This window comes from Mastomys coucha, unplaced genomic scaffold, assembly GCF_008632895.1.
Source record: "Mastomys coucha isolate ucsf_1 unplaced genomic scaffold, UCSF_Mcou_1 pScaffold18, whole genome shotgun sequence".
In the NCBI taxonomy this organism is placed as follows: Eukaryota; Metazoa; Chordata; class Mammalia; order Rodentia; family Muridae; genus Mastomys; species Mastomys coucha.
Window position 1 is genome coordinate 72,631,997 of NW_022196900.1, and position 18,040 is coordinate 72,650,036.

Below are 18,040 nucleotides of genomic sequence, written 5' to 3' on the forward strand. Positions count from 1 at the left end.
GGAAGGGAACCTGGGAAAGGAGATATTGTATGGCATGTAAATAAAGAAAACATCTAATAAAAAATAAAATAAAATTAGGAGAGTTGGTATATACCTGTAATCTCAGAACCCAGGAATCAGAAGCAGAAGGGATCAGGAGTTTGAGACAAACCTTGGCTATGTAAAGCCCTGTCTAAAAGGGGAAAGAGGAAGAAAAGGCAGAGTTCAAGACACAAATGATGTACGAATACAAGGACCTTGAAAGCAGGAAGATTCAAATGCCAAGCATGTCCTCTTTCTGTCAAAGCAGAGTTTAGAAAGTGACCCCAGACTGTTATGTGGCCTCTCCTTAATTTCACAGAAGGAAGACAGCAGGAATATAAGCTACAAATATAGCTTTAAAGCAATTGAGCAAATAAAAGTATTCAGTGTCTTAAAACAAAACAAACCCTTCTTGCTGGATATAGTGACACAGCTCTTGAAAGGCAGAAGTATGCTAACCTCTATGAATTCAAAGCCACTCTGGGCTATAAAGAGAGACCCTATCTCAAAAGACTCCTTTATTTTATCTGTGTTTTATCTGTATTTTATGCATGTCGGTATGCTTGAGTCTTGAAAGCTGATTCTCTTCTACCATGTGCTTTCCAAAGATCCAACTTTCTTTGGTTAGGCTTGCTAGCAAGCGCTTTACTTACTAAGCCATCTGTCTGGCCCTCAAAGTCCTTATTATTTTGGGGTCTGGAGAGATGGCTCAGTAAGTGCTTGCCTTATAAACAAGAGGACCTGAGTTTGGATCCAAGTATCTACATAAAAGTGGGGCATAACCATACAGTCTATAATCCTAGCACGGGGACCAGAGAGCAGTCATAGTCTAGCTAAAATAGCAAGCCCCAGGTTCAGTAAGAAACCATCTGAAAAACAGGCTTGCATTGGGCAAACTGGCACACATCTTTAATTCAGTACTTGGGAGGCACACACAAGAGGACCCTTTGAATTCCAGACAGCTTGGGCTACACAGTGAGAGCTTGTAAAAAACCAATACCAAACCAAAGTCTACACAAAGCCTTAAATACAGAGGTTCCAAAAACTAGCAATACAAATATTTCTGTGCATAACAACAACAAAAGCAAACAAACAAAAAGCCATGAGACACAATAAGAATTTACTTCTCTTGCTTGTTTATATTTTCTGCTTACTCTTTTTTAAATGGATCAAGAGCTTTTCAATCAACTAGCAGTGACTAGTCAGAAAATATTCATTTGGTAATGGGGACAATGGGTCTAAATTATTTGCTGCCTAGGCCTGACAGCCTGGGTTCAATCCCCAGAACCCATGGTATAAGAAGACAACTGATCCCTTGATCTCCACAGTTAGTCGTCTGACACCATGACACAAATGTGCACACTTGTCTCCCTAGCCAACATTGACACACACACACTAATAAAAAGTAAAATTTTAAAAGAAAATTTACAGATTAAAAAAGATCTCGCTGGTTGTGGTGGCGCATGCCGGTAGGATTTGCTGAAGGAGGCAGAGGCAGGAAGATCACAAGTTCGAGGCCAGCCTGGGCTACACATTAGCCGAGCGGTGGTGGTGCACGCCTTTAATCCCAGCACTTGGGAGGCAGAGGCAGGTGGATTTCTGAGTTTGAGGCTAGCCTGGTCTACAGAGTGAGTTCCAGGACAGCCAGAGCTACTCAGAGAAACCCTGTCAGAAAAGCCAAAACAAAACAAAACAAAAAATCTCATTAGAATAGTGATAAAAAGACAGGTGAGATGGCCCACTGGGTAAAGGTGTTTGCTGCTAACCCTGAGGACCTAAGTTCAATCCCTAGAACCCATTTAGTAGGAGAGAACCAACTCCAGCAAGTTGTCCTCTGATTTCTGCACACAAGTACATACAAACACACATAAATTTTAAAATGTAATAAAAATAGTGATAAAAACAAATTTAGGAATAAACTTAAAATGCACTGTGTAAGAATTATACAAAGAAACAAAACTATATATATATATATATATATAATATATATATATATATATATATATAAACAAAACAACATAAATAAAAGCTAAATCATAAAAAGGAAGCATTCTCCAGTGGATGATCCCACACTCATGTCCATATGGGCAGCATCAATCACATTCAGTGGGCTATTAAAAAGAGGGAGCAATCCCAGCCGCTTGGGAGGCAGAGACAGTCAGATTTCTGAGTTCGAGGCCAGCCTGGTCTACAGAGTGAGTTCCAGAACAGTCAGGGCTACATGGAGAAACCCTGTCTCGAAAAAAAAAAAAAAAAAGAGGGAGCATGAAGTTGGGAGGAAGATACATTGGGGGAATACCTCAGGAAGTATACATGTGTGAAATTTTCAAAGAATAGTAAGAAAAAACATTTAATCCTATGAAAGATTCCTACTGAAACATTTGTGTTATTATATATTAATCTAAAAATGTACCTCCTACTGGGTGGAGTCAAAGGAGGTGGATCAATGTGAGTTCCAGGCCAGTGAGGGATACACAGTTAGACCCAATAGATAGATGGGGGTTAGGGGGGGAGAGAGATAGAAGACAGACAGACAAATAGATACTGAAAATCTGATTGGAATTTGTCTGTTTGTTTTATGGTATTGGGGATCAAACCCAAAGCCTCTGATAATGGTAGGCAAGGAGCTCTGCCACTGAACTACCTACACACCAGACATGTTCTGTTGGCTTAAAAAAAAAAAAAACTTGATGAATTTATTGACAAGTTTACCAGAAATAGGCATAAGTAAATAGTTAAAACTGAAAATAATATTAACAATTACAAGTGAGGACTTGCCTAACTATATAAAGTATTTTAAAACTACAGTAATTAAAATAGTGTGTTGCTGACACCTAAAATAGGCACTAACAAAGCAGTTCTGAGACAATATATAAACAGTATAAATGGGAATTCAATTGATAATCAACATTAAAACTCAGTGAAGATGGGCTGGACAGAGTCTCAGCAGTTAAAAGTGCTGACAGCTCTTCCAGATGCACTGAGTTCAATTCCCAGCAACCACGTGGAGGCTGACAACCATCTGTAATGGGATCCAATGTCCTCTTCTGGTGTGTCTGAAGACAGCTACAGTGTACTCATATACAATAAATAAATAAATAAATAAATATTTTTTAAAAAATACCAGAGTGAAGAGGCAAGTGTGATGACATGCCCTGTAATCCCAGCACTTGGGAGGTAAAAGCAAGAGCCAAGAGGATCAGACTCAGCTTCCTAGTGAATTTGAGGTCAATCTGGGCTACATGAGACCTATACCCCCCCCCCAAAAGTGAACAGCAACAAAAAACTTACAAATCAGTGAAGAACAATGAATAAATGATACTAGGACACCATTTCAATGAATGGAATGGGTATCCATTCATAGAAAAGTCAGATCCCGGGCTGGTGAGTTGGCTCAGGCAGTAAGAGCACTGACTGCTCTTCCGAAGGTCGTGAGTTCAAATCCTAGCAACCACATTGTGGCTCACAACCACTCGTAATGAAATCTGATGCCCTCGTCTGGTGGTCTGAAGACAGCTACAGTGTACTCATTTATAATAATAAATAAATTCAGATCCCACTGGCTGGTGGTGGTGCACGCCTTTAATCCCAGCACTTGGGAGGCAGAGGCCTATGTCTCAAAAAGGCAAATGAGTTTGGTATGTCAGTTCATAACTATAACCCTAGACCCAAGGAGGCTGAGGCAGGAGGACTAACTTCAGTTTGAGATTAGCCTGTGCTACCTAGTATGTTTAAGGTAAGTCTGAGCTAAAATGTGAGGCCCTGTCTCAAAATATAAGAAAAAACATAAAACAAAAAACAATAACAAAGGATAGGCAACAGCTTAGAAGAAATTAGTTTTATAGCCAGGCAGTGATGGTACACACCTTTAATCTCAGCACTGGGAAGGCAGAGGCAGGTAGAGATCTTAGTTTAAGATCAGCCTGGTCTATAGAATGAGTTCCAGGATAGCCAGAGCTATATAGAAAAGAGCAGGGAAGGGGAGGGGAGGGGAAGGGAATGGAGGGGAGAGGAGATGTAGTTGTCAGTAAAGTTTTAGTTTGCACATCTTTTGACTCAATAATCCAATTTCTAGGTTGGTGAGATGGCTCAGCAGATAAAGTCACTTGCTATCAAGCCTGGTGACCTGTATGTATTCAATCCCTAGCAATATCAAGATAGAAGGAAAGAACCAACTCCTGCAAATTGTCTTTTGACTTCCACATATCCATATGCAATAAATAAATGTTTTTGAAAATTAACAATTCTCACAACATCATAAAGTGTTCACTATTGTCCAATGGTAGCGCTTATAACCACCTTGTACCTCCCCAAAGCTGATTCCAAGAGAAAGGGAAACTGAACCTGTATAATTAATACTTACTTCAAATGTGAAAGGAGATCATTTAGAAAATGACAGCTTAAGGGCTGTCTGCTCTTGGAGAGGACCCAGGCTCAGATCCTAGTCCCCACATGGTGGCTCAGGACCTTCTTTAACTCCACTGTCAGGGAATCTGACATCCTCTTCTGACTTCCACAGGCACAGGCATGCACATGGCACACATGTATATATGTAGCAAACCACTTGCAAACTTAAAATTAAAAAAATCTTAAAAGAAAATAACAGCTTTAGACAAAGGTCTCCATGAACTTTCCCCAAACCAAAAATCAACTCAAATGTTTGGATAAAATTTTCTCTGAAAAGTGATCCATCCCATAAACAAAGGAGAAACCAAAGTACAATACAGCAACACACCACATGGGCATGGAGTCAAGAGTTATAGACAGAGACAGAAAACAGTACAGTTTCACATCCTAGAAACAGATGCAAATTTAGAATTCATGAGATTACCCAAAGGTTTAAAAGGAAACATGAGGCCTGGCTCCAGACATTAGAGTTCAAAATTATAAACAAAATATTTGAAAAACACCATGTGTATAGATATAGTGGACAATATACCTACACCATCTTAAGCTCCAAAATGACCTATCAAAACTGCTAAGCAACCTTTCTCAAAAACAAAATAATCAAATACTGCTTATAGAAAAGAATCACCTTCATTTTTAGTTCAACAACCTATCTTACCAGAAAGTATAAGTAAAATCATTTGGCTTTGAGAATTTGTGCATAATATATTCTGGTATAAAATTTACCTTCAAAATACATTTTGCTCATTCTAAAATTAAAGTCAATCTAGGAACATATATTTTGTTTTGACAGGGCCTCACTATATAGCCTGAACTCACAGAGGTCCACCTGCCTCTGCCTCTAGAATGATGGAATTAAAGATTCGTACCACCATGCCCAGCCTAAGAATATATGTTTTTGATTAAATAGTAATCAATTCTAATCCAGCCTAGAATCTAATGTTGAATATATACAACTATGTCTACTTTTATACTGAAGAGCAAACAAGTTCTTGATTGGAGTGTTCACCAAGGGAAATGCCATAAAAAGGGACAAAGTCATAGAAAATGTTTTCTATAAAATTTCTTTTCCTACCACAGCTACACTCTGAGAAAATCCCTGGAAACCATTTGCAAAATGGGCACTTTCTCCCATCAAATTAATCTGACGTAACTAACTAGAACCTACTCTACCTCTCCTTTCCTTATCCCTTCTCTATCTGTACTCAACTCCAATACAAACTGTTATCAGTTATTGTCTCCTTTGTAGTCCTGGACTAACTTACCAAGTTTTTAGTTATCTATCACAAGCATGAAAAAGTACACCAATTGAGTAAATATTCAAGATGTATTACCTGGTCATTAAAACTTTCTTTCTAGGGCTGGAAAGATGGCTCAGTGGCTAAGAACACTGACTGCTCTTGCAAAGGTCCTGAGTTCAATTCCCAGCAACCACATGGTGACTCACAACCATCTGTAATGGGATCTGATGCCCTCTTCTGGTGTGTCTGAACACAGCTATAGTGCTATTCATATACATAAAATAAATAAATATTTTTTTAAAAATTTCTTTCCAAGGATATTACAAAAAAGGGGGATAGGGGGCTGAGCCCACAGGATGAGATTACGTTTTACAATTTAAAACTTTAAGTGCAAGGCTGGAGAGATGGCTCAGTGGTTAAGAACACTAGCTGCTCTTCTGGAGGACCCTGTTCTATTCCACCACCCACTTGACAGCTCACAACTGTCCACACTCCAGTTCAGTTCCAGGGGAAACTGAAATGTGCTGACTTCCTAGCTAATACAGAGAAAACTTAATCTAGGTCTCCTAATCTCCATTGAGAATTAGTCCTTAATAGACCTTAGTAATTAGACCTTAATATATTTTTTATATATAATGCAGAGATGTAGTTTTAGCCTTCACGCTTCTTTAAGGTCTGAGTAGGAGAGTTGATAGAAGGAGGGAAGATTATTGAGAGAGAAATCCCAGGAGGAAACCTTCCATACATGAAATTAGAGTTTATGAAAATTGTATCCTTCCTGTACTTGAATGATGCTTTTGAAATAAGTGCTAATGGTGGCTTTAGTATCTAACAATGAGTTCCCTTGTCACAAAAAAGGAATCAGGGGTAAATTAACTTCAGAGTAGTTCAGGGATTGTTCTAGAACTCCATTATACAGCTTACCTTTCCAAAGGAATTTGCTTCCTCATCATTAGTATTACCCTCATACCTATAATGCACAGGTAAACCCAGCATATAGTCTATTAGTACAGTTAAGCGCTTAGCAGTAACTGTCTGGAAGAAGGTGATCACCTCCTAGCTGCCAAGCTGTGCATATGGACTACTCAAGGTTAGGCCAGGTTACGGTATTACAATCCCCCAAACTCAGCATAATAGAACTTATGCTACCTACCTATTAAAGATTGATGGGCTGTTAAGACCTTTGACTCACAGAATCTGTTGATACACAATTGAAGGGAGACTCAAAGTCAAAAGGGATGTGTAACACAGGGATGCACTCAAAAACTTCACCTCCACACAAAGAACCAGTTGTATTTGACCATCTTGATCCTGCCAGATTCTGGCTATTTGCTTGTCTCATTTGCTTCAGCCTTGCTTTTCTTTGCTTCTGAAACACTACTATTTCTACTTGTGCTGCCCAACAGTCACTAAATGAGGAACAAAGATAATCTTCAACCATCTGATAACCTAAATTAACCATTAAGTCAACCACACTATCAAAACTTCTAAAGTGCATCTATGCTCTCAGTAGATACCAAGAAAACGGAAATTCATGTTATGATCCGCCTAAACCATATGTAACTATACAGGTAAATCCTGTGCATTTAAGTATATATGCTTTCCAATAGCAAACACCAATGACTAATCCATTCTGGAAGCTTCCAAAAAGGAAGTGGGCAGGAAGCAGTCTTTCACATATCCAAAAGTGAGTATATCTGCTTACTAGTATGTGGTATACTCTAATGGTGAATGGAACCAACTTACAGGTCTTTTGGAAAAGACTGACAGAAACCAGGCACAGAGAATATGTTTCACAGGACCTTTCTGGGAGTAGTAAGTTACAACTAGTGCTTTTTCCTTTATCCAACTGATGTTTTGTTAACTTTATTCATCAGGCAGAACAAAACTGTCAGCAAAGAGTCTCTCCAGCTACACCTGTTCTCTATTAACTTCTAAACGTTCTTATCACATGTTTAGTCTGTAAAAATGTTCTTGATTTGACAAGTTAAAGTAACTGAAATGTTACAGCAAATACACTTTCATGCAGCAGCTAAACTAAGGTATTAGCTTAAAAGTAACATAAAAAATAAGACAGCAAGCCTCCATGAGCTCTCTTTCATTCTCCCTCTCCCTCCTCGACACCTCTCTCTCTTTCTCTCTCTCTCTCTCTCTCTCTCTCTCTCTCTCTCTCTCTCTCTCTCTCTCTCTCTCTCTCTCTCTCTCACACACACACACACACACACACACACGGTGGGGACAGGGGGTGCCACACACTAGCCCATGCCCTAGTGTGATTTTTCCTTTTTTTAAAAAAAAAGTTGTTTTTATTTCATATGTATCAGTAGCTGCCTGTATGTAAGTTCACCAAGTAGGTGAACTAGTACCCATCAGAGGTCATCCAATACTTTGAAACTGGAGTTACATACAGATGGCTGTGAGCCACCATGTGGGTGCTGGGAACTGATCCCAGGACCCCTGCAAAAGCAGCTAACACTCTCTCTTAACGCTGAGCCATCTCTCCAGCCCCTGAAGTCATTTTTTTAGAAATGCTCTGGTTTTTTTGTTTTTGTTTTTTTTGTTGTTGTTGGGTTTTTTTGGTTTTTCAAGACAGGGTTTCTCTGTGTAGCCCTGGCTGTCCTGGAACTCACTCTGTAGACGAGGCTGGCCTCGAACTCAGAAATCCGCCTACCTCTGCCTCCCAAGTGCTGGGATTAAAGACGAGAGCCACGGCTGCCTGGCTAGAAATGCTCTGATTTTAATTCAAAACCAACTGTTAGAAGACTGTACTTGTGTGTGACTATGAGGTCTTCCAAAAACACAGTTCTAATAGCATTTGAACTGGAACATATCTAGATTAACTAAATATGGTCCATGAAACTTCAACCCAAAAGGAATAAATCAAGATTTCAAAGAAAATAAGGATGTGGAAATAACTGATACTGAAGAAAGAACAATTTAGGGCAGACTGAGGCAGAGACTAACTAATTCTAATGTTTTGTTTTTTAACTATTAGATCCAGACATGGTCTGGCAGGCCTTTGGTCCCAGCACTCAAGGTAGGGGCTCAAAGCCAGCTTGGACTACAGAACTAGTTCCAGGACAACCAGGGCTATACAGAGAAATCCCATCTTGGAAAAAAAAAAAATTACTATTAGCTCCCTTAACCCAGAGAAACTGGAGGTTGTTTTGGTATCCTGGTCTGAGACTCACAAAGGCCATGAACTCTGATATTGTTAATTTCACACTGCTAGGCCTACACATCTGACAAGAAACAACTTAAACAACTTTGGGCTCACAGTTTAAAAGAATAGAGTCAATAACGGAAGAGGGGCATGACAGCAAGAGGATGCCCATGTTATTAAAGTCCAGGAAACTAGACCAGGATAGAAAACAGAGCAGCTGTCCTCATCTCACCATCCAATCTGATGAGACTTTTTAGAACAAAAGGTGGAAAAAGAGAAAACCTGTTCTCCTAGAAAACTTAAGGTTCTCTCTCTTCAAATTCTAAATTATACCACCAACTTCTCTGATTCTCCTGTTTACATATGGCCTTTTATGTGTGTGGCTTCTCAGCCTTTATAACTGTGAGAAAGTTCTCCAAATATAAACACTTTTACATGTTTTAATTATATTTCTTAATAGCCATGGTCCTCTGGAAAACTCAAATTTTTTCCAAATAATCGTAAGTAATTATCAATTAAAACAAAGTACAGATACTCTGAGGCAGCAATCCACTTTTATGAATCCAATAAACAAAATATCCATACACAAAGTTATATTTACAAGAAAGCTCACTGAAGCACAATTAACAGCAAAAACACCCATAGAAGCTGTTCTAAATAACCATCATGTGAAATGGTACAACTAGGCTATGACAATATCCAGAGTATTCTGCAGCTACAAATAAAAACCTATTAAGTATATAGGAAAGCCCTAAAAGACTAAAGAAACATGATTAATTGTTTTGGAAAGAAGGCAAATAACCTATTAGATGCAAAAAAATTTAAATATTTTCAATAGATGGCTCAGCTCATTTGCAGCTCTTATAGAGGAGTGCAGTTCGGTTCTAGCATCCACATGGCAGCTCACAACTGTATATTACTCTAGTGCCAGGAGAGCTGACACATTCTTCTGGCCTCAAAGGCAGCAGGCATTTATGTAGTATATGCTGGCAAACACTCATCACACACACAAAATTAAAACAGGAAGTCTGTTTTGTTTTGTCTTGTTTTTTTTTTTAAGACAGGATTTCATTCTTTTTTTTTAAAGGTTTATTTATGTTATGTGTATGAGAACACTGTCACTCTCTTCAGACACACCAGAAGAGGGCATTGGATCCCACTACAGATGGTTGTGAGCCACCATGTGGTTGCTGAGAATTGAACTCAGGACCTCTGGAAGAGTAGTTGGTGATCTTAACTGCTGAGCCATCTCTCCAGCCCCTTTGTTTTTTTTTTTTTTTAAAGATAGATAGGACAGCAGTAAATATAGTAACCTCTAGATGAAAAGAAACTGAACTTGTCCCAGACACTACTTTTGCAATTTAGATAGAAAAGTATAGCAGAAGCTCGTCTCACCACTCTTAAAATATCAACATAAAAAACCTTATGTTAACTCAGAAGGCAGAAGCAGGCAGACCTCTGCGAGTTCGAAGCCAGCCTGGTCTACAAAGCCAATTCCAGGACAGCCAGGACCGTTACAAAGAGAATTCCTGTCTCCAAAACCAAAACCAAAAAGAAGACAAAACAAAACAAAACAAAAAAACAAAAAAGAAAAACCACCACCACCACCACCAAAACAAAACCAAACCCTTACCTACAACAAGCACTCTTAAAGAAATAGTGGTTCCTCAAGACAGGCAAATTTTGTTGCTTTTTAAACTTGTATGGGTGTTTTGCCTGCATGTATGTATGTGTGCCATGTGAAAGCCTGTGCCTGTCTGTGAAAGTCAAAAGGGGGAGTCAGGTCTCCTGAAACTGAAGTTACAGATGGTGTGAGTACCATATGGGTGCTACGAATCTGAGTCCTCTGGAAAAGTAGCCTTTAACAATAAAGCCATCTCTCTAGCTCCCAAAGGCAAGTGTTTTGTAAACCATTTCTTTTATAGACTCTTTATAGCTTTTAATTTGTCTTTTTTTCTGCTTGCTCCGGTCGGCCTTACTTGGCCCCGCTCGCTCAGGCCCCAAAGATTTATTTATTATCATAATTAAGTACACTGTAGCTGTCTTCAGACACACCAGAAGAAGGCGTCAGATCTCATTATGGGTGGTTGTGAGCCACCATATGGTTGCTGGGATTTGAACTCATGACCTTCAGAAGAACAGTCTCTTACCTGCTAAGCCATCTCTCCAGCCCCTTAATTTCTCTTTTAAAAAGAAAATCCTTTAACTATACCTACCAAGAAGACAAGGTCCCACACCCTTAAAGACTAGAAGAGAACTTAAGGTCTACCAGATTTTTCTTTAGTGCCTTCTGAATATACAGGATGAGTTCTGGATTTTGAAATCAAAAGCTTTTAAAATTCTGCTCAGCATACTTACCATTCATTCACTCAGAGTAAACAAAAACATCTCAAAGATAGGTCTTATTCATGTTAGATCCAGAAAGCTACTTGGGTGCCCCCTAGGGACCAAATATTTAAAATGTATACAGCTTTGTGATACATTAATGTCTTCTGTCATCACTTTTATTCAACAAGTACCTACTAGGTGCTAGGTACAATGCTCAATAACAGAAACAAAAAGATAAATCAAGTTCTTATTTCTATATGCCTAAATTCAATCTCAATCAAAACTTTTCTAACCACAGTAACAGTCATCCATTCAAGAAGGCTCTTAAGGAAGTTATAACATAGATAATAAATATAAGCTTTACTTACTACTTATGTAAACAAAATGTTCACAGTATGTGAAAAAGAAATTAAATATTCTTTCCAACCAATCCATATAAAGTTGTGGATACTATTTTCAAAAATAATTTTAGGTTGCAGCACTCTAATTTACTCTAATTTATTTTTTTTGACCAAAACAAATATAAAGCTTAATTTTTAAAAATTAACAAGTAAGGCCTGATGATCTGATTTCCATCCCTGAGCTCACATAAAGGTGAAAGGAGGGAACCAACTCCACAAAGCTGTCCTCTACACATGTACTAAATTAAAGCATGTGCATATATACAGCATAATAAGTAAAAAAAATTCTAAATGATATAGCATCCCTGAATCTTAGAAATACATCATTATATAATAGTTCCACTGGATACTTAGTTCAAATAAAAGTATTAGAGATTGGCTGGGCGGTGGTGGCACACACCTTTAATCCCAGCACTTGGGAGGCAGAGACAGGCGGATTTCTGAGTTCAAGGCCAGCCTGGGCTTCAGAGTGAGTTCCAGGACAGCCAGGGCTACACAGAGAAACCCTGTCTTGAAAAACCAAAAAAAAAAAAAGAAGAAGAAGAAGAAGAAGAAGAAGAAAAAGAAAGGAAGAAAGAAAATAAAATTAAACTGAAAGGCCCACTACAAATGAATGAGTGAAGTCCATTCCCAAAGCTCCCTCACACTTCTCATCCCAGTAGGAGATATGGTGAAAGGCTCTCTCTCCATCCCCCACCACCACTAAGGAGCATTTACTAAAGTGGAGTGTGACTCCAGAAAAACTTGCAGCTTCCCTACAACACTCTCCCTTACCTAACTCCAATACGCCAGGACAAGAGGGCCAGGTACCCTCGGGTTCTGAATCCCTGAAACCACAGTGTACTTCTGACAGCACTTGGCAGCACACACTTCCAGTCCTAGCACTTGGCTGAGGCAGGAGAATAGTTTGAGCCCAGCCTGAGTAAGGATAAGGAGACTATACCTCAAAACAATACAACTTCTGGCAGCCTGAACTGAAAACCAAAATACACTCTCGCCAAAGAAACAATTCTATAATAAACCACATTTCAGGTATTCTGTGAACTAAATTTGCTTTGATGACAGCTGGTGAATTTAACATTAAGTTATATATTATAACATTTTCCCTAAAGGAAAAAATTAATTTTAAAACTTGCCATCTTTGGGGATTATGTTCACAGCTGCCTACATAATGAAATATTGAGGCAAAATGCAGACTCACAATGGGGGAAAATGCCTGACTTACCTGACTACAGACATCCCAGTATTTATTTAACCAGCTATGGAACAGTCATTGCTAAATTATACATCTGAAATAGCAGAGTATCAAGTGGATATTTATAGTAACTGGAATCAACAGCAGACAGTTCAAAACAATTTATTCTAGATGGCTTGATAGGACAGGCCTATAATCACAGCTTTTTATGACATTGAGCCTGCCTTACTTACAGAGTGCAGGGACAACTTACTGAGAATTTTAAAGTAAAAAGTACAATAAGAGATGCTCTATCTTAGAGTGCATGCCTTTCATGTGTGAGACCCTGGGTTCCACTGTCAGTGCCACCAGAAAAACGAACAAAAACAGAAACAAACAAGCCACAGCTTAAGCTCATATAACTGCCAAAGTCTTAAATAAATAGTTAAGTAAAAGAATAGATCTCAAAAAAAAATCATCATGGACTCTGATAATTAACAGGTTATTAACAGTACTATCAACTATTATTTCACAAAGTAGAAATACTAATCACTGAACACAGAAATTTTTAATCCTGTAGAGTAACAGGGGTATTATTAGGTTGAGTACACACATTTAAGGACATAAATTCAGGAAGTATTTGGATGCTCTCAAATATGAAAGTCATAAGCCAAGTTTTAAAAAGTAATGCACCTTTAGGGTCTGGGGAGTTTTGGCTTAGAGGTTAAGAACACTCACTGACTGCTCTTCCAGAGGTCCTGAGTTCAATTCCCAGCAACCACATGGTGGTGGCTCACAACCATCTGCAATGGGATCCCAAGCCCTCTTCTGGTGTGTGAAGAGATGGACAGTGTACTCTCTTAAAAAATAAATAAATAAAGTGATGCACCTTTAAAATAAAACTGACCAGTTCCAGATAGTAATCTTATACCCAGCCTGCTGTTCCTTGCAGTACATTAAATCAACCTGCTGTCTTCCCAAAACTAAATTATGTAACCAATATGAAACGAGGAAGCTTAAACATTTGCATCTACATGCAGGTGTGAGACCTCATTTAACAGTCACAAATACAAAACAGACATTTCTATTTCCTCCCTTCTTACAAAGTAACTTAGGCTAAAAGTAACTTCTCTGGGGTTAGAAAAAAACAATAGCAGTGTCAGGTCTTGAACTGCTCAGCTGTTACCTGTTGTGAGTCTAAATCCCTACTCCCTCCTTTACTAAGCTATCTATATTTTAACCATTTTACTTATAAAACAAACCTCAAACTATCCACTTGTCATTTGGCTTTCTACAAGGTAAAACAAGCAGAAGTAAAAATAAGGAGAAAAATTCTACATGCTTTGTGATTAAATTGGTTTTCCAAAGTCATCTGTAATTCTAAACACAACTGCAAAACACACAACTTTCAGACCACATTATTCTATTTATTTGTGGGTGTTCTTTAGAGAACAGAATATAGGACAAGAGTTGAATGTATGAACATGGAAAACATCCAAAGCAAATATAGGCCACAGCCTATAGGAAAAGAAGAAATTATCAAGTTCTGGGTCAAAACCTTTTACAAAGCACTCAATTTAAAGGTGAATGTTGCCATTTCTTTCTGATTGTTTTGTTTTCCTTTAAAATCCTGCCCAAGACAGTCCATTAACCTTTCCTCACCGCATCATTACAAAGCTCACAGGGGCTAGAAAAACTGGGGTATGAACACATACCTGCTCCAGTTTTAAAGTCTTTGCCTCTCTCTGTGTACATGCCACCCCTGAATTCAAATACTAAAAGAATGGAACTAGTAAACTTATGTCAAGACTTTAATTGCATTTAGTTATTTGCGTGAGCAAACACTAGAGCTCGAGCATGAACATCAGAGGACAACTCCCGGGGTAGTTGGTTCTCTCTATGTGGGTCTCAAGGATGCAACTTGGCGATAGGCGCCCTGACCCGCTCAGCTATCTCTCCAGCCCTAAAGCAAACACATTTAATAAGAGAATATTATAGTTGGGTGGTGTTTTACTTTCTCGGAGATCAGAGTTTTTATTTGCTTAGACAACTGAGGTTCAGTGAGAGTGAGTGACTCACTCGTCCAAGGAAAAGGCGTGAGTTGGCAGCTGGGCCAAAGGTTAGCGCCTGGGCTCTCACAGCTCCGGTACTTTAACTACCCCAAGATCCGGGTCGGGTTCCTCTAGGCGGGTTAGCCGGAGACTGACAGCCAGGGGTTATAGCGAGAGGAGAAGACACGGATCCCGGGAGTGGAAGCAAGGGCGCGCAGAAACAAAGCGGACACCGCGGCGCGCACTCGCAGGCACGACGCCCCTCGGCCCGGGCGCGCGGTGGCCGTCGGGACTCGTAGTCCGCTCCCCACAGCGGGGGGCGCGGCCGCCAACGCGGCTGCTGCCTCTGGCCCCGGCCCCGCTTAGCCCAGGAGTCCTCCGTCGCCCTCCCGCACGGCCTCACCTCGACGATGCGCGCGCACTGGGTCCCCTTGCCCGCACCGGGCCCTCCCAAAACGAACACGACCAACGGCTTCATGAAGTGGAGAGGGAAGAGCCGCAGTCCGCGGCTCAGCAGCGGGAAGCTCGGGACCAGGACGTGCAGCAGCAGGCGACGACAGCTGCTCAGCATTCAACGCGCCTCTGACAGCGGCCGGCGCGGCGGCGCGGGCGGGGCGGCAGGGAGGGGGCGGGCCGAGCGGGCGCTAGGCCCCGCCGCCGACTGCGGGCCGCCGCGACAGGAAGGGGCGGGGCCTCTGGGCGCGGCGCTAGCTTCCGCTCGCGGTTCCGGTTCATCCTAGCTTGGCTGGAGACCCAAGTGTCAGAATCCGGGTTGGTGGTTAGTTAGCCAGACCGGTGGTTCAATTTCCCGGTTTTCCCTTTCCTAAGAGAAGCGGCGGAACTGAATAGGCAAACGCAGGCGTCAGTAGGAGCAACGGCATTGTTGGGAAGGAAACCAAGGGAAAACAAGAACAGTTTGGGTGAGGTTGGCAGAGAAGGCCTCTAAAAGAGGTGACCTTGGGACCAAGACTTGAGGGCTGAAAAGAACAGAGACTGGGATGCAGTGATCCACCAAGAGAGGAGGGCATGTTGGAAGGTTAGGGCTGAATAAGGGGAATGGAAAGTCATAAATGGAGAGTTGAGCCCGTTATGGAAAAGCACTTAGGTTATATTCTAACCTCAGTGAAAGCCTTTAAGCTTACCTCTGTTACCCTGACTGGGGCCATTAGAGAAAACCTGAACAGAGAGGAAAAAGTGAGAACTGAGCCTGGATGAACACAAACCTTTGAAAGTTGGAGACGACAGTGGTAGCATTTTCATGGAATTTTTATAGTAACAGAACAAAGTTATGAATCAAGGCAGTTTGTTTTGTTTTGTTTTGTTTTTAGATAACTTGGTAGAAATGGTTTCTAGCAAAGCTGGTACTGCTGTTGGCCCCAGATGCTAAATGATGATGAGAGGGATGAGACAGGCTGTGAGTTATCTCAATTGATTGCTTACAATCAGTTAGATTGAACTCCTGTTCTATACTTTACTTCCTCCCCACTACTGTACTTGACTAGAGACAGTAAGACAAAGCCCACCTACCTCAGAACTCCCCCAGTGTACTTTAAATTGGGCCTGCAAGCTCACTTCAGGGTCTCTCTATCTTGGTAATGGGAGACCCCAGCATGCTGGACTTCTGCAGGATAAAACACTCTTTGCAGTTACATACCATTTGAGTCCAGGGTGTCATTCTTTGGCAAATCATGGACCCTTACAATGACATTCTTAGCCTTTGGGTTTACAAGCTAGGGTTCTGTTTGTATATTACAAATAGACTTACCTAATAGTCACAAGAATGTTAGGTCACATGGAGGTGAGCAATAAATGGTTGTTTGGGGGCTAAAATAGATAATTTGGCTCTAGACCTATAATTCCAGCTCTCCAAATAAGAAGCCTGAAGTCAAAGGCTGAAGCAAGAGGATGATGAGTTTGAAGCCTGATGCTGTTCCCAGCACTTGGGAGGCAGAGGCAGATGGATCTCTGTGAATTCGAGGCCACCCTCGTCTGGTTTATACTTTTAAGTTCCAGACCAGCCAGAGCTACATAGACCCCCAACACCAAAAAAATAATGAAACCCAAACAGCTTGATACACAATTATAATTGCAGCAGCTGGTAGGTGGAGGTAAGAAAAGAAGTACTTCACAGCCAGCTTCAACTACATAGCAAGTTCTAAGTCAGCTTGTGCTACATGAGACCCTGCCTAAAAAAATCCAAAGCCAGAATCAGCCCAAGAATATTTAGCAATAAGAAGCAAGGAGCTTCCAAGTTTGTGTTTTTACTCATGGAAAAGCAAAGCACTTGAGACTTAAAAGAAAGAAAATTAGTGCCGACTCTCTGTATTAGCAATAGAAAGTAAGTGCCTTGTTTGGGGCGTTGCCCCACTTTGTATAGATATTAGGGCAGAGAGGCTGGAGCATGTACAAAAGTACAAAGACCTTTCTTTAAGTCTTACTGCTATTTAGTCACTCTGGCCTTAGAAAACCACTACAAATCCTTGCATTTTAAACTGGGACAAAAGTGAAATGAAAACTTGTCTAAGATCATCAAGAAGGCTTGGTGGATAGGGGGTAATAGCACATGCCTTTAATCCCAGCACTCCGGAGGCAGAGGCAGTCAGATCTCTAGTCTACAGTGCAGGTTCCAGGATACACAGAGCTACACAGAGAAACCCTATCTTCAAAGGCAAAAAAAACTCCAGGCAGTGGCAACGAACACCTTTAATCCCAGCACTTGGGAGGCAGAGGCAGGTGGATTTCTGAGTTCGAGGCCAGTCTGGTCTACAGAGTGAGTTCCAGGACAGCCAGGGCTACACAGAGAAACCCTGTCTCAGAAAAAAAAAAAAAAAAAAAAAAAAAAAAAAAAAAAAAAAAGGCAGAAAACTAAATAAAAAACCCAAAAGCTACTCAATTCTTAGATTGTAGGTTGTAGTTTGCTGACCACCTCTAACCTAGAACACCTGATGGTAAATTCAGTCCAAGCTCCAAAGGTTCCAACCCCCCTGCTAGGACAGTAGCATATGAGAATAAGGAGAACAAGTCATACTAGGAAGAGGTGGCAAGAATATGAAATAGGCCATACTGAGCTAGGGATGGGGAGCCATGCCTGTAATCCCAGTACTCAGGGTAGAGACAGCTTATATGTGATTCCTAAAGGCTTACAAAATGGTCTTGTGGATAAAAGGACTTAACTGTGCAGGCCTGACTGTAGCCCGCGCGGTCCTCTCGCCGGGAAGAAGACACACGGACACACTAGGTTCCTTCTGCAGCAA

The 18,040-nt window shown here is 40.6% G+C and overlaps 1 protein-coding gene across 1 annotated transcript in view; it reads right to left on the reverse strand.

Annotated features, from left to right (window-relative positions):
* Cmpk1 (cytidine/uridine monophosphate kinase 1) overlaps positions 1-15,463 on the reverse strand; it is a 26,462-nt gene extending 10,999 nt beyond the window's left edge. The window contains exon 1 of the mRNA XM_031378228.1: positions 15,190-15,463. Coding sequence (XP_031234088.1) covers positions 15,190-15,357 — 168 coding nt within the window. The 5' untranslated portion in view covers positions 15,358-15,463. The remainder of the gene's footprint in view (positions 1-15,189) is intronic.
* Positions 15,464-18,040: the final 2,577 nt, after the last annotated feature.